The following is a 25,103-nucleotide window of genomic DNA, read 5'->3' as shown; positions in this document are numbered from 1 at the left end:
AGCCAGAGTCTTGGCTGAGCCAGAAGTATGGGTATCCCTTACGCTTACTATAGTTAGCACATAAGCATCCCTTATTTATTTCAAGTATGCACTGTGACAAGTCTGCCTGTTGTTCTTTGGGACGTTGCTTGCTTCTGAAATTAACCAAAATTTCACTTTGATCTGACAGTCCTGTTGTGCAAGTTCATTCAGCTAACCCTTTACAAACTTCTCTTGAGATAAAGACATTACTGGATGCAAACATAGAAAGTGAAAGTCTTTGAGAACTTTCCACCACAGATCATTTTAATTGTAGTGTATATTCTTTCAGATTTTTCTGTGCACATATTGCTTTGTGTGTGTGACTGTATTATATAGTTTAAAAGATAAAAATTGGGTCATGCTGAAAATCATTGTGGACTTTGCCCTTATTCTTTTTAACATTATGCTGTGGCATCTTTCTATGACAACACCTATAGATTTATCTCATGATCCATTTAATTGACTTTGATTCATGTGCTAATTGTGATTTTAGACACCAGGTGTACAGAACTGAGGCAGTGTTGTCATTGGCCCATGTATAGTCCTCTTCTATTGATCTGTTCATTTATGTGTTAATAATATGATGAGCATCTCATTCCTTATAGACATGTACATATTTCTGTAAGCTGCCCCAGTGATAAGATAGCATAACACAATAATGATTCTTTCCTCAGGGGGTAGGTTGCGTGCCCTATTTCTACACTCAGTCTGCCCAAACTCACTTTTATTACAGCCTCTGTCCAAGGTCTAGATGTAGAGGTTAGGAGGTTTTTTGTTTTGTTTTTGTATCTTTGACGGCATTTTTTTCTTTTTATTATTAGCATCCTCTCTGTCTCAAGTTTCCTCAGGATAAATGGAGATCTTGGTTTCCTCTTGTGGATTTAGAAAATGGGGAAACCCTATTAATCTGATAGCAGTAACCAAACATGGAAAACTTTTCCATTTAGGGGGGTTAGGAAATGCTGAGTTACCTGGTCCTGAAAAAACAGGTTTAACAAGCAAAGAGTGATAATAGGTAGGATAATTTTAATAATTATCTCATTTATATAATATCTATTGTTAACTTATAGTTAACTATCTATTTAAATAATATATGGGATAACTTAAATAATGGTCTCTAGAATTTTTAAAAAAATATTTATTTATTTTGGGAGAGAGAGTCCGCACGCAACCAGGGAAGGGGCAGGGAGAGAGAGAGAGAGAGAGAGAGAGAGAGAATGAGAGAATGAGAGAATGAGAGAATGAGAATGAGAATCCCAAGCAGGCTCTGCACTGTCAGCACAGACATCGACACCAGGCTCTTACTCACGAACTGTGAGATCATGATGTGAGCCGAAATCAAGAGTCAAACGTTCAACCAACTGAGCCACCCAGGCGGCCCTAGAATTTTGTAAACCACTTCAGCAGTACCTCTGCTCGAATGCATTGTGATAGTTCCATTTTCCCTCCATTCCTTCAATTCTTTCTTCAAAAATACACTTACACTTGGAACTTTTCAAAAATTTGCAAAAGAACTTATGACTTTATTCCAAACTGGTGATGCTCTACTTTGTTGATTGTGGGGAATCTTCTGAAGGAGAGGGTTGATGGTTGGGGCACTAAACTCAGCGATGTTTTCACAGACTCATTGGAATGCAGTTTCCAACGAGCCTTGGTTTACAGGAGTTTGACATCGCCAGGAACGTCCTAGAACTGATCTATGCACAAACTCTGGTGTGGTAAGTTTTGAGAATCTTCAGACTGACTCAGAAATATTTTCTAAGTGGGGATATTGTGGCTGTTTGTCACCCTTATGAGCACCTTTTAAAAATTGTGGTAGGAATATACATAATATAATATTTATCATCTTAACTATTTTTAAATGTATGGTTCAGTAGTGTTGAATACATTCACATAGCTGTGCCACAGGTCTCCAGAACTCTTTTCATCTTGCAAAACTGAAACGCCATACCCATTAAACAAGAACTCCCCATTTCCTCCTTCCCCTACCCCGCTAGCAACCAGCATTCCATTTTCTGTCTTTCGGAGTTTGACTACTCTAGATACTTTATGTAAGTGGAATCACACACAATTTATCTTTTTGTGATTGGCTTATTTCATTTAGCATAATGTTCTTCAGGTTCATGCATATTGTAGCATGTATCAGCACTTCCTTCCTTTGTAAGGCTGAATAATATTCTGCTGTATGGATATACCACATGTTTATCCATTCACCCATGGGTGGACATTTGGGTTGCTTCTACCTCTTGGTTATTGTGAATAATGCAGCTATGATTATGGGTGTGCAAATATCTCTCTGAGACCCTGCTTTCAATTCTTTTTTTTTTACGCTTATTTTTTAGAGACAGAGACAGAGTGCCAGTGGGGAAGGGGCAGAGAGAGAGGGAGACACAGAATCCAAAGCAGGCTCCAGGCTGTGAGCTGTCAGCACAGATCCCAACGTGGGGCTCGAACTCGTAAACCACAAGATCATGACCTAAGCCAAAGTCAGATGTTTAACTGACTGAGCCACCCAGGCGCCCCTCAGTTCTTTTGGATATATACCCAGAAGTAGAATTGCTGGATTATATTGTACTTATGAGCACTCTTAAGTTTTTTGTTTTTTAATAAATGATGTGCATAAATCAGCTGATGTGGTAATAACAATACGGCTCCATTTATTGAGTGCTTACTTTGGCCAGGTTTTTGAGCCCTAGAAACCAAGCCCTCATACTATTGACCATTAATGAAGGTTCCAAAGGGAAATGTTAGCAGCAAGGGGGAAGAAGTTGCAATCAGAGATGGCCATTGTAATAATGGGTCTTTATGGTTTGTGTTAATAAATTGCAAATAAGCACAATTCAAAACACATGTATCTTTTCTTTTCTCCATGGAAATTATAGATTTAACCTCTGTGGGTTTTAGGAGAATGTTGCCTTTGATGATGAGCTTTAAAAGAAGATAACAGGGGCGCCTGGGTGGCTCAGTCGGTTGGGCGGCCGACTTCTGCTCAGGTCATGATCTCACGGTCTGTGAGTTCGAGCCCTGCGTCGGCTCTGTGCTGACAGCTCAGAGCCTGTTTCAGATTCTGTGTCTCCCTCTCTCTGACCCTTCCCTGTTCATGCTCTGTCTCTCCCTGTCTCAAAAATAAATAAAACGTTAAAAAAATTTTTTTAAAAATAAAAGAAGATAACAGGGTGACAGAAAGGCAATGTATGTTAGGGACAATGGTAGAGATGAGGTGAGGTAAGTGTGTCCCAACCTTCAGCCTTTTGCACAACAGCCTGCCTATTTTTTGGCTTATCTACATATCACCGGTACTGATTTTTACTTAGTATTATCTTTTATATAGTTTGCCTTTTTAAAAATGTTTTATTTTTTATTTTTATTTTTTTAATGGTTATTTATTTATTTTTGAGGGAGAGAGGTAGAGAGCACACAGGGGAGGAGCGGAGAGAGAGGAAGAATCCCACGCAAGCTCCACGCTGTCGGCACAGAGCCTGGTGTGGGGCCCGAACCCATAAACCGTGCGATCATAACCTGAGCTGAAATTTAGAGTTAGATGCTTAACTGACCGAGCCACCCAGGTGCCCCTAAATACATTTTTAAAGGAGTCTTTATTTTACCACCAGAATGGAAAATCAGAGTTATTTGAGAGAAACTGCAAGTAACTCAAAAAATAAAACAAAACCCAGGGCACCTGGGTGGCTCAGTTGGTAGAGCATCTGACTCTTGATCTTTCTTGATCTTGGGGTCGTGAGTTTGAGGCCCATCTTGGGTGTAGAGATTACTTAAAGAAAAATGTTGGGGCGCCTGGGTGGCTCAGTTGGTTAAGCGTCTGACTTCGGCTCAGGTCATGGTCTTGCAGTTCATGAGTCCGAGCTCTGCTCATGAGTTCGAGCCCTGCATCAGGCTCTGTGCTGACAGCTCAGAGCCTGGAGCCGCTTTGGATTCTGTGTCTCCCTCTCTCTCTGCCCTTCCCCTGTTCATGCTCTCTCTCTGTCTCAAAAATAAATAAAAAACATAAAAAAAAAATTGTTAAAAAAAAAAGAAAAATGTCAGTCACTTTAGAAAAATAAAATACGGGGCGCCTGGGTGGCTCAGTTGGTGGAGCCTCTGACTCTTGGTTTCAGCTTAGGTCGTGATCTCATGGTTCCAAGGGTCCAGTCCCACATGGGGCTTTGCTCTGGCAGCATATCATGGAGCCTGCTGGGGATTCTCTCTCTCTCTCTGTCCCTTCCCCACTCAAGCTGTCTCTGTCTCTCTCAAAATAAATAAATAAACTTTAAAAAAATAAGAAAAATAAAATAAAATAAAACCAAGCCAATCACCAACAGTCATTAAATTCTAGCTGGATGCTCCCGTCTGCCAAGGCTCTCAGTTTAAAGCTTTACCTCCCCCCTCCCACCTTTCTTTTGGGAACAAAGGGAGGTTGGCAAGTGTTAGGACCACAAAAGTGAGATTTTCTTCTCTCGGCACTCAGAAGCAGTGGGGAGAATTGAGAGAGAATGCCCTTCCCATCTGTAACTCAGTGCAGTTTAATGCCTGTCCCTGCGGGACCTCAGACCTTCTTGAATGCCATGGAGGAAGCAGGGGGACATGTCCCGCATTTGGGACACCTAGGTTAGGGCTTGCTGAAGGCCATTTGGTGGTGTGTGGGTGGTGCTTTCTGCAAACTCTCTTTTCCAAAGCTGGGAAGGGAGCAGCCGGGTATACTGGGTGTGGTGGGAATGCTCCTGGTCTACAGCCATAGAGCACACTCCCTCTGTATTAGTCTGCTAGAGCGACCGTAACAAATACCACAGACTGGGTGGCTGAAACGACAGAAATTTATTTTCTCACAGTTCTGGCGGCTAGAGGTCCGAGATCAAGGTGTTCGTAGTTGGTTTCTTCTGAGACCTCTGTCCTCGGCCTGTGGGATGGCACCTGCTTCCACAGTCTTCACATGGTCCCTCTGTGTGTATCTGGGTCCTAATCTCTTCTTTTAAGGACACCAGTTATATTGCATTAGGGCCCACCCTAGGGACCTCCTTTTACTTTAATTACCTCTTTAAAGGCCCCTTCTCCAAATAGTCACATTCTGCGGTACTAGGGGCACTAGGACTCCAACATACGCGTTTTGGAGAAGCACAGTTCAGCCAGTAACACGCTCTTTCCCTTCCCTCCACACCCCCCGTACCTGCCCTCCCCCCACCACATTCTCCGTCTTCATGTTTCCCCTGACTTTTGACACTCATCCTTTTTCCCTCATAGGATTGGAACCTTCTTCTGCCCTCTGCTGCCCTTTATCCAAATGATTACTCTTTTCATCATGTTTTATGTCAAAAACGTGAGTCAGCCTGAAGGTGGAACCAATTAGCTTCTCCCAGTCCCATGTGGCCCCGTGGTTGGAACTGAGTTGGGGGGCAGTGGGGAGGGGTGCTGGGAAGGGTTATCAGGAAGCCATTGCCTGGCTGGGGTCCCTCTGGCCTGTCCCTCTGGCCACAGATGGGAGGTGTCTGCTTCTCTCTCTTCAGATCAGCCTGATGATGAATTTCCAGCCTCCGAGCAAAGCCTGGCGAGCCTCACAGATGATGACTTTCTTCATCTTCTTGCTCTTTTTCCCATCCTTCACCGGGGTCCTGTGCACCCTGGCCATCACCATCTGGAGGTAGGAAACCGTGGCTTGTGGAGAGGTCTTAGAGATGGGGTGAGTGAGTGTTTTAAAATGTAGGTTTTGGGACATCTGGGTGGCTCAGTCGGTAGAACATCAGACTCTTGATCTCAGGGTCATGAGTTCAAGACCCACATTGGGTGTGTAGCCTACTTTAAAATAAATAAGTAAATTGTAGGTTTTATTATTATTAAGGTTTGGTGAGGCCAGCAGATCAGGAGATGAATGTCATTGGAAAGATGATTTATTTTACTCAGATCCCAGTAGAAGTGGTAGTGGGGGTGGGGATGCCACACCACAGGGGGCCACATGAGGGAATCCCAGGGTTGGTCAGGACACAGCGGGAGTGAGGAGAAAGTGTGGGCAAGAACCTTTATTGTGGTTGGGGCACCTGGATGGCTCCTTCGGTTAAGCGTCTGACTTCAGCTCAGGTCATGATCTCTCAGTTTGTGAGTTTGAGCCCCGCGTGGGGCTCTGTGCTGACAGCTCAGAGCCTGGAGCCTTCTTCGGATTCTGTGACTCCTCCTCTCTCTGCCCCTCCCATGCTCATGCTCTGTCTCTCAATAATAAATAAACACTAAAAAAATAATTAAAAAAAAAAAAGAACCTTTATTGTGGTTTCCCAGGGAAGGAAAGGGCGAGGGAGGATAGGCAGGTTTAGGATTGTCTCATTTGAACAATTTCAGTGGCTTTGGGGGCTGTCTGGATTTATCTGGTTACCTGGCCCTGTGGGGATCAGGGCAGGGGGAGAGTGACTCTAAGTGTGAGAGCCTGATGGAGGAGGTGGAGGGTGGGGTGTGGGCTCTGGGTTGGTTGTTTTGCATGGAAAAGACATACCATGTAGGGGAGCTCCTGGGAGGGGCTATCTCTCCAGGGTCTGTAAGGCCCCAGATGTCAAAACATCACGGTAAGAAGATGTGCTTAATACAGTATTGAACCCAAGTCCCCTTGGTAACCAGCAGACATAACAGCCAAAGGAGCGAATGTGTCTTAGTTTGGTCATCACCCACCAGGTGATGGCAGGGCTTCCTCACTTCCTAGAGGCCTGCAGTTTCCCAGAATGGGGACTAAACTTGCACTAAATGAACCGAAATGCCCTGTCTGAGCTGGTTCCCTCCTCGCTCTCCAACCTCACCCCACGTTGGCTCCACCCTTCCTTCATCCTCATGACTCTTGCTCCATTCCTGGGACCCTGTGAGCCTCTCCCAACACAAGGTGGAGTCCTGTGTGTGTGTGTTCTCCCCACTTCCTCTGCCTGGTGGCCTTCTGTCCCCCACTCTGGGTCTCAGCTCAGAAGTCATCCTCAAGATCTAACCTTCATGACCATGCTTGCCTACTGTCTTTCCCACCTCTTCTCCCTCTAGGGGCACTTTCTTTTCTTCACTCCACCGTTCACAGTCAGAAATGCCTTCGCTTGAATCTTTGTTTAATCATTAGCTCATTAGTTGTCCATTTTTCTTACTAAAATGTAAACCTGGGAGGACAGAGACCATGTCTGTCTTGTTGCTATGGAATCCCCAAGGGCTTAGTATCTAGCACAGCACTTGGAACAGGTGAAATAAGCTTTTATAGAATGAATGGATGAAGCAAACAAACAAAAGAGTTGATTTTTTTAAGTTTATTTATTTTGAGAGAGAGCAAGTGGGGGGAAGGTCAGAGAGAGAGAGAGAGAGAGAGAGAGAATCCCAGGCAGACTGTCAGTGCAAAGCCTGATGTGGGGTTTGAACTCACGAACCGCGAGATCATGACATGAGCCAAAGTTGGACACTTAACCGACTGAACCACGCAGGTGCCCCAGGAGTTGATTTTTAGGATACAGATGGAACTAGAACCATCAGGAACTCAAGCGGCTTCAGGGCAGGCTACTCTGTTTTATGATGTCTTTGCTTCTCTCTTTTCTCTCTCTTCCTAACCAGTTCTTAGTTTCCTGCTAGTTTCTGCTAATTCATAACAACTGACTGCATGTGGCCCTCATTGCCACAACCTCACCTTCCATAGATTGCAGGGTCCCTTCTTCATATGTCTTACTTCAAGTTCCCAAGAAAAAGAATCTGATCACCCAGTTCATTTCTTCAAGCCAGGATACCACAAAGTTCACTGCCACTTTTGGGATCGGCTACCATTAGATCATTTGATATAACCCTGTCTGGGAGCTGAGCCTCAGTGGGGTCACACGGGCAAAACATACCTGTTGAGGCCGTGAGGGAGAGAGCTTCCTTGGGAGGGAGGGTATGGGTACATTAGGCAGGCATTGCTGGTTCCAGGTCCAGAACCCAGAAAGGACAGTTTGGTTTTAGAACAAGCTATACCAGAGTCTCACGCTACAGATGTTTTCCTGTCTCCCGTTTTACCAGATTGAAACCTTCAGCTGATTGTGGCCCATTTCGAGGTCTGCCCTTCTTCATTCACTCCATCTACAGCTGGATCGATACCCTGAGTAAAAGGTCCGGCTACCTGTGGGTTGTTTGGATCTACCAGAACCTCATCGGAAGCGTGCACTTCTTTTTCATCCTCACCCTCATTGTGTTGTAAGTGGAGTGCTTTGGGAAACTGGTGGAGAAAACGTGTCATTAACAAGACATGTGGATAGTCTGGGGAATGTTTCCCAGGAGAGCAAACGGCTACAGTGTAGCTCAGTGTTCTGGATGCTCCTGACTTTGCCCTTGAATTTTTTTTTTTTAATTTTTTTTAACGTTTTTATTTTTGAGACAGAGAGAGACAGAGCATGAACGGGGGAGGGTCAGAGAGAGAGAGAGACACACAGAATCCGAAACAGGCTCCAGGCTCTGAGCCGTCAGCACAGAGCCTGACGCGGGGCTCGAACTCACAGACCGCAAGATCATGACCTGAGCCGAAGTCAGACGCTCAACTGACTGAGCCATGCCCTTGAGTTTTTAAGAGTTGCTTACTATCATCTTGTCCCGGGTGTTTTCATTTTTTGTTTTTTGTGAGCTTTTTTTTTTTTTTTTTGCCTGTTTTATGAAGAAAGCAATACCTGCTGTGTCCCCTTTTAAGAAATAGCATGAAAACAAAATGAAAATTTGGATTTGAGAATGCTTAGGAAAATTATATGTGTGATGCTTTCTAAGATTGGCATTATGTTCAAATGGGTTGGGCATTGTTCATATGTGTGATAGCGTTCTTTTGTTTTCAAATAAAAACAATTATTTCTGGCCCCACCGCTAGGGGTGGGTGCCAGATACCTGAGGTGGAGGGGACTCCACGGTACTCTTTGGCTTTCTGTCTTTTACTCCTCTGCACCTGAAAAGATGCTGGAGTCATACATGTGACTCTAATTTTGATGAGCTATGTGAATTGCTACATCAAGAATTTAAAGCCATCAGATCCACAGGTTTCAGTATGGGGTAGAGATGTGGTTCTCAGCAGGCTCGAGTTAAAGGTAGATGTGCTGGATATACTGGAACAGGAATTGAAATTACCATTCACTTTTCTTTTTCTTTTTTTTTTTTTAATGTTTATTTTTGGGAGAGAAACAGAGTATGAGTCAGGGAGGGGCAGAGAGGGAGACAGTCTGAAGCAGGCTCCAGGCTCTGAGCTGTCAGCACAGGGCCCGACGTGGGGCTCAAACTCAGGAGCCTCGAGATCATGACCTGAGTTGAAGTCAGATGCTTAACTGACTGAGCCACCCAGGCACCCCTAAACCATCCTATTTTAAGAAGATACTTCGAGTTTCATATTACCCACTGGGCACATCTCTTTTTCCTTTTATGAAATTTTTTATTCCAAGCCTTTATTATCCAATTTAACTGATATAGTTTCTGGAGGTAAGTATATTCCATATGAGAATTTATGCTATATTCATTCTGTATTCTTGTGGGAATTTATTTTGTAAACTTAAAATACATGGGAGATTGATTTAGAAGTCTGTGAGATGGTTATATTACAGCCAAGTTTTATTTTACATTTATATTTGGCAATACTTGAATGATTCTTGATCATCATCTGTTCCTGGAATTTAATTTTTGTGTTTTTTTTATTAAAAAATTTTTTTGTTAAGGTTTATTTATTATTGAGAGACAGAGAGACACAGAGCATGAGCAGGGGAAGGGCCAAGAGATGGAGAGACACAGAATCCAAAGCAGCCTCCAGGCTCTGAGCTGTCAGCACAGAGCCCGACACAGGGCTCGAACTCACAAACTGCAAGATCATGACCTGAGCCGAAGTCGGACGTTTAACCAACTGGGCCACCCAGGCGCCCCTGGAATTTAATTTTTGAAGACAGGTCTGGTTGTGGTTATACTACCAATGGAGTGCTCCATATTAAATAGAAAGAAAATAGGGGTGCGTGGATGGCTCAGTCGGTTGAACGTCTGGCTCTTGATTTCAGCTCAGGTCATGATCCCAGGGTTGTGGGATGGGGCCGGCATTGGGCTCGGCACGGACATGTGGAGCCTGCTTGGGATTCTCTCTCTCTGCCCCTCCTCCAAGTGTTCTCTCTCTCTCAAAATAAAAACATAAACATAAAAAAAAATACTATTGTCTGGCCCTATGCCCAGAGATGCTAGTTAATTAATCTGAGGACAGGCCATGGAATGAGTCTTTTTTCCATCTTTCATGTGATTCCATGCGCAGCCAGGTTGCTCGGATGTATTGAACCTGTAATTCATCCAGACACAACTTTTCAGGAAAACTGTTGGGACAAAATCCACTTGCAAGAGAATATCTCAGTTCCTTTGAGACCAGTTGGAATTTGGGGCCTGCAAAATATTGGCACAAGTGTCTGTCATTCTTTCTTTTCTTCTCCAGAATCATCACCTATCTTTACTGGCAGATCACAGAGGGAAGGAAGATTATGATCAGATTGCTCCATGAACAGATTATTAATGTAAGTTCCGTTAGCTCCTCTGGTATCCTCCTCCCACTTTTCTTTTTTTTTATATATATATATTTTTAAGGTTTATTCAGTTTTCAGAGACAGAGAGAGACAAAGCTGTGCGCGGGGAAGGGGCAGAGAGAGAGAGGGGGAGACACAGAATCCGAAGCAGGCTCCAGGCTCTGAGCCATCAGTACAGAGCCCGACGCGGGGCTCGAACTCACAAACCGTGAGATCGTGACCTGAGCCGAAGTTGGACGCTCAACCAACTGAGCCACCCGGGCGCCCCATCCTCCCACTTTTCTGTAAACATTTTATAATGCAAACTTGCAGTTATACTCCAAAAGAGAATAGTACAACGAACTTATATCTGCCCCCCCACCCAGCACCAACTACCGTCAACATTTGTATACTCTTGGGGGCGCCTGGGTGGCTCAGTCGGTTGAGAGTCTGACTTTTGATTTCAGTTCAGTTCATGATCTCACAGTTTGAGAGATTGAGCCCCAAGTTGGGCTTTGCACTGACAGCACAGAGCCTGCTTAGGATTCTCTCTGTCTCTCTCTCCCTCTCTCTGTCCCCCTCCTGCTCATGCACACACTCTCTCTCTCTCAAAAATAAATAAATAAGCTTAAAATTTTTTTTGTATATTCTTATTTTATCTACACTAACCCTTCACTGCAAATATCTGGATTGTTTTAAAGCAAATCCTAGACTTTATATCATTTTATCTGTAAAAATTTCTATGTGTCTGAGAGAGATTAAAAAAAAACATAACCATAATACCCTCATCATACCTAAAAGAAAACTTGATAATTCCTTATTATCGTCTCACATGCAATCAAAGGTGAAATTGCCCCATTGGTCCCATGAAGTGTCTTTTTACAGTTGAGTTGTTCGAATCAGGGTCTGGGAAAGTGCCACATGTTGCATTTGGTCCATATGTCTGTTGTTTCCTTTAATCTATAATTGTTCACCCCTCCCTTCTTCTTTGCCATTTATCGTTGAAGAAAACAGGTCCTTTGTCTTGTAGTAGTTCTCACATTCTGGATATATCTGATTTGCAGCCTTGTGGTGGTATTTAGTATGCTTCTTTTTATTGCCTGTACCCTGGCAATGAGATTTAAAAACCCGACTAAATCCATTTCAGTGTTTTAGCCAGAACACTTCATAGATGATGCTATGCACTTCTTATGGTATCCCCTTGAGACATAAAATGTCTACATGTCTCTTTTTGTGTGATGTGAAAAGTGATCAGTGGGTCCATGCTTTGTTAGCCTGCCCCATCCAACAGAAAGCTCCCCACTCTCCTTTCACCTGATGGATTTTGCAGCCTTTGAGGAGTATTGCCTAGAAGACCCACTGATTTCGTTAGAAATGACAGAACAGTAGTACTCTAATCCTACAATTTCTTTTGCATTTATTAGCTAGAATTTTTCTATGAAAAAAATAATTTTTGCTTATCAACTATTTGATTACCTTGAAATATAGTTTATAGAGGAAAGAGAAATGCATGATTTTTCCCCCTTCATTGACCAGTTTTTGAAATGCTGAGTTGATACCCTAGGGTATTCATTTCCTAGGGCCTGCCATGGCAAATAACCCCGAACTTGGTGGCTTAAAATAACAGAAAATTGTTACCTCATAGTTCTGGAGGCCAAAAGTCCAAAGTGAAGGTGTCAGGAAGGTTGGTACCTTCTGGAGCTCTGAGAATCTGTTCCATGCCTCTCCTAGCTTATTCTGGTGGCCACTGGCTAACCTGGCTGTTCCTTGGCTTAGGGCTTCATAACTCCCATTCCTACCTCCATCTTCACAAGTTCTTTTTCTCTGTGTGCCTGTTTCTCCTTCTCTTCTAAGGACTTGTCATTGAATTTAGGGTTCATCCTCATTCAGAATGATCTCATCCGACAATCTTTAATTATGTCTACAAAGACCTTATTTCCAACAAGGCCATATTCGCAGGTACTGGGGTTGTTTTAACTTGGACAAATATTTTTACAAAGGAGACACTATTCAACCAACTACTCCTAGCAACCCCAAAATGTGGCCAGTGAGGATTTTTAAATTATCATTATGAATTCATAGATTTAAGTATACTTTGCTTCTTTCAATTGTAATAATTTTTTTATGCTTAAATAGCCTCGTTGATTCGTTGCTAATCAAATTCCTTTTGAATTAGTTCCCGGGTTCTTTTGACATGACCCCAGAAAGTCTTCGATAGTTTTCTTGCTCTCTGAAAGGACAAGATGTTCCAGGCTCTTCTTGTTTATTTCCTGTCCCAGAACACCAGTCAGACATTTATTCAAGGAGTCCTGGTGAGATGGTATTTAGAGACCACAGTCTGGGAATATGGATGCTCATTGATACTGGGCTCGTTCTCTCTTCTTCTATTTTTCTTTTTAATTTTTTTTAATGTTTATTTATTTTTGAGATAGAGAGAGACACAGCATGAGCAGGGAAGGGGCAGAGAGAGAGGGAGACACAGAATGTGAAGCAGGCTCCAGGCTCTGAGCTGTCAGCACAGAGCCCGATGCGGGGCTCGAACTCACGAACTGTGAGATCATGACCTGAGCCGAAGTTGGATGCTTTACCAACTGAGCCACCCAGGCGCCCCTCTTCTTCTAAATAGCAGCGTAATTGTGACATGAACACTTACATCTAAGAACTTGGGGAAGAAGCAGGATTCCTCAGGGTTCTTTTGTTTTTTAAATGTTTATTTATTTATTTATTTTGAAGGAGTGAAAGAGACTGCGCCAAGTGCATATGTGAGTGAGCAGGAGAGGGACAGAGAGAGAGAGAGAGGGAGAGAGAGAATCCCACGCAGGTTCCATGCCCAATGCAGACGGAGCCTGATTTGGGGCTCAATCTCATGACCATGAGGTCATGACCTGAGCCAAAATAAAGAGTCCAACGCTTAACCAACTGAGCCACCCAGGTGCCCAAGATTCCTCACGGTTCTAGCTGCTTGAACCTTTGGGTTTCAGATCATTCGAGTTGGTCTTTTAGATGGTGTAAAGAAAGGGCATGGTTTACTTATGATCTCCCCTGCTCGTCTCCAGAAGCATCACCTGTATTTTTCTGATGTAGCACTTTGAATTGTTTTGGGCAAGTCTTACGGAGATCTTACCAGGGGAGAGATTTGTTTCTAAAGCCTTCTATTGTAAGGGCAGTACCAGGTAAACTGGGGAGGAATTTAGATGGCATCATTTCAGGGAGGCACCAGAGGCATCACTGCAGGCCTGCATGCTTGGGAATCTTGTCCAGAGGATGCGCCACAAAGACAGGGACATTGTCTCCAGAGGAACCCAGGCTAAGGGGCTGGGAACAGGCTAATAACAGTCCTTCTCAAAGTGTGATCACCTGCATCAGTAACTCTTGGATGCTTATTAAAAATGCAAATTCCAATTACCCTGATCTCCTCTAACCAGTAGTGGCAACAGATAACATTTGTTGAGCACTTACATGATGCCTGACATGTGCTAAATAATGAACAAAAATTCTGATTTAATTTTTATTACTCGCACTGGGACATATACATCTTTAATCCCTATTTTAAAATTAAGGATTCTAAGGTTTACAGAGCGAAGTGAGCTGCCCAAAGTCATAGGGCTAGTAAATGGTGGGATTTGAACCAGCTAACCCCAAAGTTTGTGCTTTTAACTAAAATGCAGGTTTATCTCCCCGAGTCAAGATGAGTTGGATAAATCCTGAGTTTGCGTTTATGCAGGCTCTCCAGGTAATTCTAATTGGCACGAAAGTATGGAAACAGCTGTTACAGACCAGCAATTTACAAACAGGTTGGCTATATCCAAGACTGCTAGCAGACTTGCTTTAAAAAAAAAAAGTTTAGGGGCCCCTGGGTGGCGCAGTCGGTTAAGCGTCCAACTTCAGCCAGGTTACGATCTCGCGGTCCATGAGTTCGAGCCCCGCGTCAGGCTCTGGGCTGATGGCTCGGAGCCTGGAGTCTGCTTCCGGTTCTGTGTCTCCCTCTCTCTCTGCCCCTCCCCCGTTCATGCTCTGTCTCTCTCTGTCCCAAAAATAAATAAAAAACGTTGAAAAAAAAAATTAAAAAAAAAAAGTTTATTTTATTTTTGAGAGAGAGAACACAAGCAGGAAAGGGGCAGAGAGAGAGAGAGAGAGAGAGAGGGAGACACAGAATCTGAAGCGGGCTCCAGGCTCTGAGCTGTCAGCACAGAGCCTGACACAGAGCTCAAACCCACAAACTGTGAGATCGTGACCTGAGGTGAAGTTAGACGCTTAACCAACATGAGCCACCCAGGCGCCCCTTGCGGAGTTGTTTAAAATGCCATTTCCCAAGGACATCTCTTCTTTGCAGAATTCCAGTGAATAAAAGTAGAAAGAATGAGGGAAATAGAAAATTATTATGAAGCAAATATCACAGCAATAATTGTTGGATGCTAAATAATAATAATAGCTAATTGCTAAAATCAGTGATTGAAAGTTGAAGGAGAAACAAGGGCGTGAGAAATGGGATTGATCTAGACTGGACAGCCCATCAATGGTGCTTGCTAGCCCACTTCAACACTGGTGGATTATACCGCCCTCTCATCTGCAAAAGATTCACAGGGAAGTGAGTCATGCTCCTGGGAAGGACATAGCCCTTTCCTTTGTTCCTCTTCCCAGTTTGGGAGGTGTTTATCTGGTCTACTCCATTAACACTGATAACTTTGCCAGGTGAAATATGTTTGATGTCCCTCGATGCAGAGCTATATAAGCTTTGACATTCTCAATGGGAAGACAGGGCCAGCCCAGGCAGTGCTGGGTGCCCAGACAGAGTTCTGAGACGGAGGGCATATGCCAAGAAGGGGCTGCTATACACCATTTGTCCTGGGCCTTCAGACAGTCCTGGGCGTGTAATTTGCTTCTAGCTGCGGGATAGAGAAGGCTGCTACTTGAGCCTGCTGGAATTGCTTTAGTGGAGAATGTGCCAGTTCAGGAAGGTATGGGTTAATTTGGCTTTGCTGTGAAATGTTTCTACTCTTTCATCAAGAGAAAACATGGTGGCAGTCTCTATCCTGTGTCTGGAACCCTACCTCCCTAAAAAAAAAAAAAAAAAAAATCAACCTTCTTTCCATCATTTGCTCACACCAACCTCCGTGTTTTTGTTCTTGTTTTTGCTTTCCTTCTTGGCAGGAGGGCAAAGATAAAATGTTCCTGATAGAAAAGTTGGCCAAGCTGCAGGATATGGAGAAGAGAGCAAACACCAGCTCGTTCAGCATGGAAAGGAGGGATGTAGAGGTGAGAGTGAAGGTCGCCTCTGGATCCCTGTGACACAGACTTGCCTCCTTGGGAAAAGCGCATCAGGAAACTAGAATGACATGGGGCACTTCACTTTTTATGTTTAAACATTTCTCTATTTTTTATTTAACAAATAATACTCATTCGTTCAACCTGTCATGGTGAAGGCCCTCACGGAGTTTGCACGCATCTTTTCTATAATCCAATCATACAGAAGTATATCCCACCGAGAAGGAAAATGCCCTCACCCCACTGTGTGAATGATTCAGTGTATATTCTTCCAGATCTTTTCCCCTGGGCATCCACAAACATACATGCATCTACTAACATTTTTTGTTTATTAGAAAACTGGGGCTTTACTATACACATAGTATCATAATCCTGTCCGTCATCACTTAGTACTGTATTTCGGACATTGTTTCGGTCTGTACATATATGGACATTTGGGTTGTTTTCAGTTTTTTTTAAATACTAAAAACTGTGTAGTGAAATATTTTTGTTTCAATTATTTTTATGTATTTTTGCCAAAGGGCGTGCACATAATGATGTAAATAGATAATTGCCATATCATGCTCTTAAAAAGATTTTACCAGTTTCATTCCTGTTCTAATTCCAAAGCCCTTGCTGGCATCCTTGGTGTCCTGGAAAATATGAATAAACAGTAAACCCATCTTTTTAAAAATATTTATTTGAGGGGCGCCTGGGTGGCTCAGTCGGTTAAGCGTCCGACTTCGGCTCAGGTCATGATCTCACGGTTCGTGAGTTCAAGCCCCGCGTCGGGCTCTGTGCTGACAGCTCAGAGCCTGGAGCCTGCTTCAGATTCTGTGTCTCCCTCTGTCTCTGCTTTCCCCCCACTCACACTCTGTGTCTCTCTCTCCTTCAAAAATAAAGAAGCATTAAAAAAATTAAAAAAATATATTTATTTGAGAGGGAGAGAGAGAGAGCACATGAGCATGGGAGGGGGCAGAGGGAAAGAGAAAGAGAAAAATCGTAAGCAGGCTCCACACTCAGCATGGAACCTGATGTGGGCCTCGATCCCATGACCCCAGGATTATGACCTGAGCTGAAATCAAGAGCCAGATGCTCAACCGACTGAGCCACCCAGGCACCCCAACCATAAACCCATCTTAATTCAAATGCCACTGATTTAAGAAGTTAGGACCTTGTTGGAAGATACTGCCAGGCCATTCGCTATCTGTGCACATTGATATTGTCAGCATGAGGTAGTTATGGGATCTACAGGCCCTACTGCAAATCTTATGCAGGCAGAGTCTTGATCTGTACCCTGACAGCCCCAGGTCCTAATATATTACCTGGCATATTGTCGATGCTCAGTAAATGTCTGTAAATGAACGGATAAACTAATGGAATTACTGTCCCTAAAAGACCAAACCAAACCTTTTTGCTGTGTCTGTGGCTGAGCCTTGGTCTTCATCTGCCGTATCTTAATTTTAAAATGGTGGGGGCTCACAAATCCCACCAACGAGGCAACAGGAGGTGGGCCTGTATTCTTTTCCAGTGACGAGGCCACTGCTTTTCTTCTCTTTCAGCAAACAAGCCCTTTGCATGTCAGGGAACACAATGCTGCTCATGGTGAGTAAGGGCGTTGGCACTGAAGACCTCATTTAACCAAATGATGTATCTCAAGGTAGAGGGTCAGAACTGCTCATGTATCAGTTACTCGTTCAATGAAAAGAGCCCACCCAAGCTGGCTTCAGCAAAAATCCAAGAATAATTCTTGGTTTAGGTGCAGCCAGAAGCTGGGATGCAATATGTTACCAGAACCTGGTTTCTTTCTGTTCCATTCTTTTCCACGTTAGCTCCTTTCTCAAATAGGTTCTTCTGAACAATTGCAAGACCCTTTTGTCAGCCTCTTGTACCTTCTCAGGTTCAAGTCTAGTGGGAAGGAATGAGACACCCAGAATTCTCACTGTGTTTCATTGGATCCAACTGGGTGACATGTGCACCATGAACCGGTTGCTGTGGCCATGAAAATGTGATGATTTCATTTGCCAGATCAGAGATCTGTAAATAGAGGTGGTACAACCTAACAGACCATGAGGTCTGAGAATGGGGAAGAGGGGCTTCCCAAAGAAAACCTGGAGCTGAGGCCAGAGGGGAATGAATACTGGGGAGGAACCAAACAAACCCATTCATCGTTTTGGGGTTGCATTTACTGATGGCATCCAAATGATGGATGTTCCAGGGGAGAATTGAAGAAACTTAGCATGAGAAGGCAGGAGGCATGAGAAGCTGTGTGATTTTGAATTTTGTCTAACTTTGGAGATGTGAGGCAGGGCGTACATCTGTGCTAACGACTCTTTTCTGTGTCCAACCCAGACCTGCGATTTAGGCGATCAGTTCAAGAAGAGAATCCAAAGGTGTAATGTTTATTGCGGCAGCCACACACCCGTCAAATGAAAATACCAAGATGGAACAACTTCTTACATGACCCCTGGGCCTTTTGGAGCTTCCCAGGAGGGAATTTAAATCATTAGCCAGGAGCAGAAACTGACCACAGTGTAAATGCTGAAGTAAATTTGGCCATTTCCTGCTGGTTTTTTATACCTGGATTGCTGATTTCCCAAGATAAAATATTTGGGATTTTAAAATAAAGACTATTGTAACATTTAAACTGGTTCACAAAAACCTGGGAGAGATAGCCTGGGAATTATGCATTTAGTCTTCAAGAGATGTGCATATGTATTGGTTCTTAGAAATCTCTGCTCCCGACCTGACAAAAGTTTGGAAACTGTTGCTCAAATAGTCCAGCCTGAATAAAAATGGGATCCTCAAACAGAAATGTGAAGTTTCTGAATTGGGGAACCTGCATTTGTTCATGGTTTTGAACAAAACCATTCCATGTTACCCAAAGGTAAAATACAACGAGAGGCCTTGTCTACAAACTTTATTGCGTATCAAGTACAAGTCTTTGCGGTTGGACTGGGGTGGGGGTGGGTGTGGACTGGGACTTAGCCCCTGTGAGGTTGACACATAAGTCAACATCTAAGTCTTGTTGAATCAAACATGAATCCAGTGATGTGTGGAACATATGTGTGTGTGTATGTGTGTGTGTGTAATGTACATGTGTGCACATATGTGTGTGTGTGTATATATACACACACACACACACGCAGTATATATAGCATTCTTTTTAAAAAAATGTTTATGTTGAGAGAGAAAGAGAGTGCATGAGCAGAGGAAGGGCAGAGAGAGAGAGAGAGAGAGAGAGAGAGAGAGAGAGAATCCCAAGTGGGTTCTGTATTGTCAGTGCAGAGCCCAACTCGGGGCTCGATGTTACAAACTGCAAAATCATGACCTGAGCTGAAATCAAGAGTCAGATGCTTAACTTGACTGAGCAACCCAGGCATTCCTAGCAGTCTTTTTTTTTTTTTTTTAAATTATTTTATTTAAGTAATCTCTACACTCCATGTGGGGCTTGAACTCACAACTCCAAGATCAAGAATGGCATGCTCTTCTGACTGGGCCAGCAAGATGCCCCAATATATGGCATTTTTTTGCAGATTTGCCAAATGATTCACAAGGCATGTGACGGAACTTAGAACTGAAGCATCCAGCAGAAAGGTGCAATTTACCAAATTACTCAGGGGAGACATCCCCTCTTGAGTAATCACTACTGTGAAATCTAATTGGAACTGAATTTTGCAAACATTTAACATACATTTGAAACACAAGCATCCAATCAGTGCTCAGTCACTGATTCACTTTTTCATTCACTTATTTATTCGTTAATTCATTTCATCAACAAAATGTCATCAAATGAGTTAAAATTTTTTGGTATCATCCCTGCTAGCAGTTGGTGGCAGTATTCATTCATTCATTCATTCATTCATTCATTCAACAAATATGTGCCAAGTGGTTATAAATAAGATGTTGAGCAAGTCAAGACACACTCTGCCCTCATGTGCTTCGTTTCTAGCAGATTAATTTAGACAGTAATTTAATTACTATTGAACAGTAATTAAATGTAATTGTGACAGGTGCTGTGAAGGAGAAGCCCAGGACACTACGGGAGACATATCTGTGGGGTTAGTGAAGGCAGTCCATTGAACTGATGTTTGAAGTAATTTTTTTTCCCTCTCAGTGTCATCTTAAAGCTGTTTTGTGCTTCTTTGGCTTCTGCACTGAAATATGGACTCGCTCCGAGAGCAACATTTTTGCTCACTTACCATATGCTAAGAGCCTCTATCTGGAATGTGTCTCCATGAACCTCCATTGCTTGTGTTAACTCCTGTTTCTACTGGAGGTATAAACAAAGGAGAAAGATCTACTCTGTAGGTTTCACATGCATTCGGATATGAGGATGCTTTTAAAACTTGGGCTTGGGCCTGGGTGGTTCAGTCAGTTAAGCATCTGACTTTAGCTCCGGTCATGATCTCATGTTTTCATGAGTTCAAGCCCCATATGTGCTGACGGCACAGAGCCTGCTTGGGATTCTTTCTCTCTCTTCCTCTCTCTCCCTCTGCCACTCCCCCACTCAACTGTCTCTCAAAATAAATAAACTAAAAAAAGGCCCCCAAAACAAAAAACTTGGGCTTGAGATAGGGGATGTATTGGCCTGCCAAGTGTTGCCATAACCAAATACCACGGACTGGCTAGCTTAAACAACACAAATGCATTTTTCCACAGTTCTGGAGGCTGGAAGTCCAAGGTCATGGTCCTTGTCAGGGTCCACAGTTTTGGTTTCATTCTGACGCCTCCTTGGCTTGCAGATGGTCACCTTCTCACTGTGTCTTCACCTGGTCTTTGCTCTGTATGTACCTTTACACGTCCAAATTTCCTCTACTTGATAAGGACACCGGGCAGATTTGATTAGGCCCCACCCTAATGGCTGTAATATAACTCACCTAATTAAAGGCCATATATCCAAATATGGTTACATTATGAGGTTTCGGGGGTTCAGATTTCCAGCATATAAATTTTGGGTCAATACAGTTCAGCCCTATAATAGAGGACAACTCTCCTCCAGTCCTCTCAGGGCCTCCCGTTAGGCTTCCGGGTCAATGCTGGCTATGCTCAGAATCACCGGGGGGAGCTGATGGACAACAGCCAGGCCCAGGCCCCGGTCTAGACCAACTAAATCAGGCTCCTGCACTTTTTCTTTAGAGCTCCCCAAATGGTCTCGGTGGAAAGCCAGGCTGAGATCCGAGCCAGGATCTAGAGAACCTTATCCATGGTTTCGCTCTTCGAAGTTTCAGTGACCCACAGTCAACTGCAGTCAGGAAGCAGATGACCCTCCTTGTGACCTTGTCAGGAGGTCAGAAGCAGCCTAGCGCTAGGTCACAGCGCCTACATCACTCATCCCACTTCATCTTGTCACGTAGGCATTTTATCGTCTCACGTCGTCACAAGAAGGTGAGTATGGGACAATATTTTAAGAGAGAGATTACATTCCCATAACGTGTATTACAGTATATTATTGTTGTGAATCTCTTACTGTGCTTGACTTCTAAAGTAAGCTTTGTCACAGGTGTGTATGATAGGAAACACATGGTCTGTATAAGGTTCAGTACTATTCATGGTTTCAGGTGTCTGCCTGGGGATCAGGGACCACTGCTGTAGTTCTTCCCAAACTTGCCTGACCATAAAAGGCATCAGAGCGTGCCAATGGGGAGCATCAGAATATTCCGGGAATATTCCCCATCCTCCTCTTCAACTCTAATTTTAATTAGTCCAAAATGATAAAAGGAACATATGCTTTCCAACAGTTACTTGAAAGCCGGATAACCCCTATAGTTTTAAGTATAAAAAATAGGTAGCCGTTCTGAAATTTCTGCAGGATCGGATCCTTTATGTGGCTGCGGTGAATGGCTCAGTTCATTTTTGAGGCAATGAGATGATTTTGTGTGAAGTTCAATTACAAAAGGAGTGACTAAAATAGCACATGACTGATAATACGTTTTTATAATCTTTGAATTGAGGTCAGGTGGCAAGAAGTCAGCTCATTAATAATATGGATTGTCTCAGTACGGTAGCACTTCACAAATACCTTCCTAAATTCTCAAAGTTGGAACTTTTCAGAACATTTACATATCTGATCCACCATGAGATAGCATGAGATGGAGGAGCTCAGGTGTGGAGCAAGGGGGCCCCTCTGCTTGGCTCATTACTGCACCTGTCCCATACAAGTAATGCCTTACACCTGTGTAGATCTTTCTTCACCTTAACCACCTGGGCTCTTGATACGAAGCAGTTTCTAATTTGTGAGGTTCAGGGATCGGGGCTGAGACTCTGCCTTTCTGTCTAGAGCTCCTGGGTCTGAGCACCACACCCTGAGTAGTTTGGTGTTCGAGCGCCTCCACATTTTTTTATATGCTACACTGTTCACACATTTTTCAAATCACTTCCATATCTTCCCCTTCATTTGAACCTCTTAACACTATTGCTATGAGACAATTGGTGCAAATATGGTCTCCATTTGACAGATGAAAAGTTGGGCACACCTAGGTTAAGTGATTTGTCCGTCTCATAGCTAGTTAGTGGTAGGATTGAGGACGTTTGGATTTTTCTCTGGCTCAGGTGTTCTCAGACTTGAGCAAGTAACAGAACCACCTGGAGGACTTGCTGAAACAGCCAGCCCAGAGTTTCAGCTTCAGTAGTTCTGGGATGGGCTTTGAGATTTGCATTTCTTTTCTTTTCTTTTCTTTTATTAACGTTTATTTATTTTTGAGACAGAGCATGAACAGGGGAGGAGCAGAGAGAGAGGGAGACACAGAATCTGAAACAGGCTCCAGGCTCTGAGCTGTCAGCACAGAGCCCGACGCGGGGCTCGAACTCACGGACCGTGAGATCATGACCTGAGCTGAAGTCAGACGCTTAACCGACCAAGCCACCCAGGCGCCCCGAGATTTGCATTTCTAACAAGGTCCTCCTTAGGCTGATACTAAACACAGGTCTCAAAGGACAGCGTCCTTTGAGGACCATTGTGCCTAGCTGATATCCAACCTCTTTGTAATACTTGGTAATACGGTAATACTCTGCTGATCAGATTGTGAGATTTTAGGCATAATTTAGCTTGATAAGAGAACATACAAGGTTATCAACCCTTAGTAGTTTTGGTTAAAGAAACCAAATAACCTTGTACTATGGTAACCATCACTCCATGCTAAAGGTTTGCCTGCATGTTTGCAACTTCATTAATTCATACCCTCATTTGTCCTGAGAGCCGTGGTTTATTGTCCCATTGAAGGACTATTCCCACTGTAGGAAATGGTAGGTATTTTATTTAGAATTTGAATCTAAAAAAAATAGAGTATTTGTTTTGGTGAAATTCTTATCAAACAGGATTGCAGACACTGATCTCCAAATAAGAAAACGAGCATTGTTAAATCAGCAGTGGATTTCTTAAGTCTTTGGAGGTAGTCTTTCCGTATTACCTGTCTGGGGCAGCCTGAGGACAGAGGGGCAGTTGAATGAACAGCGGAGGATGTAATTTTCATTTGTATTGACTTTCTTGGAAAGAATGCCATCTATCGTGACTTTAGATGACCCCTCGATCTGCTGAATTCTGAATCATTTATCTACAACTCCCACTGCACACTAGGTCTGCACCTCCAGTTTCCTCAAGAAGTTTCCACTTGGCTATCCCATAATTCATTCCTCCAACAAACACTTATTGAGCATCCATTATGTGACAGGCACCATTATAGGGTAGGGAATGATTGTTCCTCATTAGGGAGTCCTTGCTATGGGCTGGACATGAGGATAGGCAGAGGTATGAAGTGTGAGCTCTGGAACTATATCACCAGGACCAAATCCTTACACTATTACTGTTGTGTGACTTTGGGCAAGTTACTTAACTTCCCTGTGCCTTGGTCTCCTTCACTATAATGTGGGATTGTGATGGTAGCAACCTTATGGTGGTGTTGCAGAGCAAACACATGGAAAGCATTTCAAACAGTGTCTAGTGTATGTTAGGGAGTCCGTAAATGTTAGTTATGTAATAAGCCTTTTACATGCACCCTGCCATTTAATCATCCACTCCCTAGGGTGGTACCAATACTGCCCCTATTGTACAAATGAATCAAATAACTTGCCCAAGGTCACTTATTAGGTTGCTAAACATAAAATTGGATTTAGTTTTCTCTGATCCCAAATACTATGTTTTTAAGCCCTATACTAAGCCATCCAAGTGCTTAATGGTAGTACTAACACTTTCTTTCTTCATCCAAATTCTCCAATCTTCAAGGATCTTAGCACTGGATGGAAATCCTTAATTGGGCCCAAGTCAAGGGCAAAATGGATTTGGGACAAAGGTCAAGAGGCTCTCAAGAGGTCTTCCCACAACAGAAGGGAGGTTAATGCTGTGCTGCCTCCAAGAGAATTCCTCCCTTGTTGGTTGCTGTGCAGTCTGTTTGCCAAAGTGGGGATTCAGTCTGCAGACGTTTTCTTTGGTCACCTCCTCCTCTTGACATTCTAGTCACGATGTGACATGAAAGGACATGCATTTGTTCCATTCATTGGATAAATCTTTGTCCTGTTGTTGATCTTTAGATTCGAGAAAATGTCTTTGTAAATATTGATGAAAACGTCCCCAGCCCCATCTATCATGCTTTTGCCAACACCAATCGTAGCAAAACTCGGTGTGCTTCTCTTTGCCATCTAGCTGTGTGGACTGGTGGTCTGGCTGCTGAGTGTGAGGCTGGTGACCCACTGGGGCTCAGGAGGAAGTCATGACTAAGCTCAGGGCCTGTGGTCAAGACTGCAGATGGGGCTGGAAGGTGGGAACACGCAGCTATGGGAGACAGATGGCTTTGCAATTTTTTAAAGACTGCATATCGTCTTAAATATTGCCATTTAAGTTCACAGTTAAGACCGCTAGAAGCTTACGTGGAGGAGCACAGAGCTGGGAATGAAGGGCTCTACAATGTAAAGGCAGACAGGGCAAATGGTTAAGAGCAGTGGCTCTGGAGTTAGATTCACTTGGATTTGAATCTCAACTGCACTGAAGACTTGGGACAGCTTGGGTAGGTGACTTTAAGTTTGCATTGCCTTGGTTTCCTCATCCATAAAAGGAAAATACCCCTGTAGGATTCTTCTGGGTTTTGAGATAGACATATTAAACCATTAAAAAGTTTGTGGCAAATAGTTAAGAAATTTTAGTTTTAGGAGATCAGGCTCTGCTATGTCACCAGCTGGGTCATTTCTGAGGAAGACCTTTTCCTTCTACAGGTTTGAGTTTTCTCATTTGCCAAATGAGGGTAAGTCTAGATGTTCTTAGATGGTTCTTGCAGTTCTAGTGTCATGTTGTACAACAGCCCGAACGAGTGTAACTCAGCCCCCTAGTGGCTCATAGCTCTTATTTCAAGATACCATAAACAATCCCTCGGACTGGTATCA

At 43.4% G+C, this 25,103-nt stretch overlaps 1 protein-coding gene across 2 annotated transcripts in view; it reads left to right on the top strand.

Moving 5' to 3' along the window:
- TMC5 (transmembrane channel like 5) overlaps window positions 1–18,636 on the top strand; it is a 49,631-nt gene extending 30,995 nt beyond the window's left edge. For both annotated transcript variants that reach the window (XM_042922304.1, XM_042922305.1), the window contains 8 exons: window positions 1,644–1,739; window positions 5,254–5,329; window positions 5,517–5,650; window positions 8,008–8,181; window positions 10,421–10,499; window positions 15,639–15,743; window positions 17,294–17,336; window positions 18,084–18,636. In XM_042922304.1, the coding sequence (XP_042778238.1) occupies window positions 1,644–1,739; window positions 5,254–5,329; window positions 5,517–5,650; window positions 8,008–8,181; window positions 10,421–10,499; window positions 15,639–15,743; window positions 17,294–17,336; window positions 18,084–18,130 (754 nt within the window). In that variant the 3' untranslated portion in view covers window positions 18,131–18,636. The remainder of the gene's footprint in view (window positions 1–1,643; window positions 1,740–5,253; window positions 5,330–5,516; window positions 5,651–8,007; window positions 8,182–10,420; window positions 10,500–15,638; window positions 15,744–17,293; window positions 17,337–18,083) is intronic.
- The last annotated feature ends 6,467 nt before the right edge of the window (window positions 18,637–25,103 follow it).

The sequence above is a fragment of the Panthera leo genome, chromosome E3 (assembly GCF_018350215.1).
Source record: "Panthera leo isolate Ple1 chromosome E3, P.leo_Ple1_pat1.1, whole genome shotgun sequence".
NCBI lineage: Eukaryota > Metazoa > Chordata > Mammalia > Carnivora > Felidae > Panthera > Panthera leo.
The sequence above is the reverse complement of the archived record's forward strand: the minus strand, read 5'-3'. Positions and strand labels throughout refer to the sequence as shown.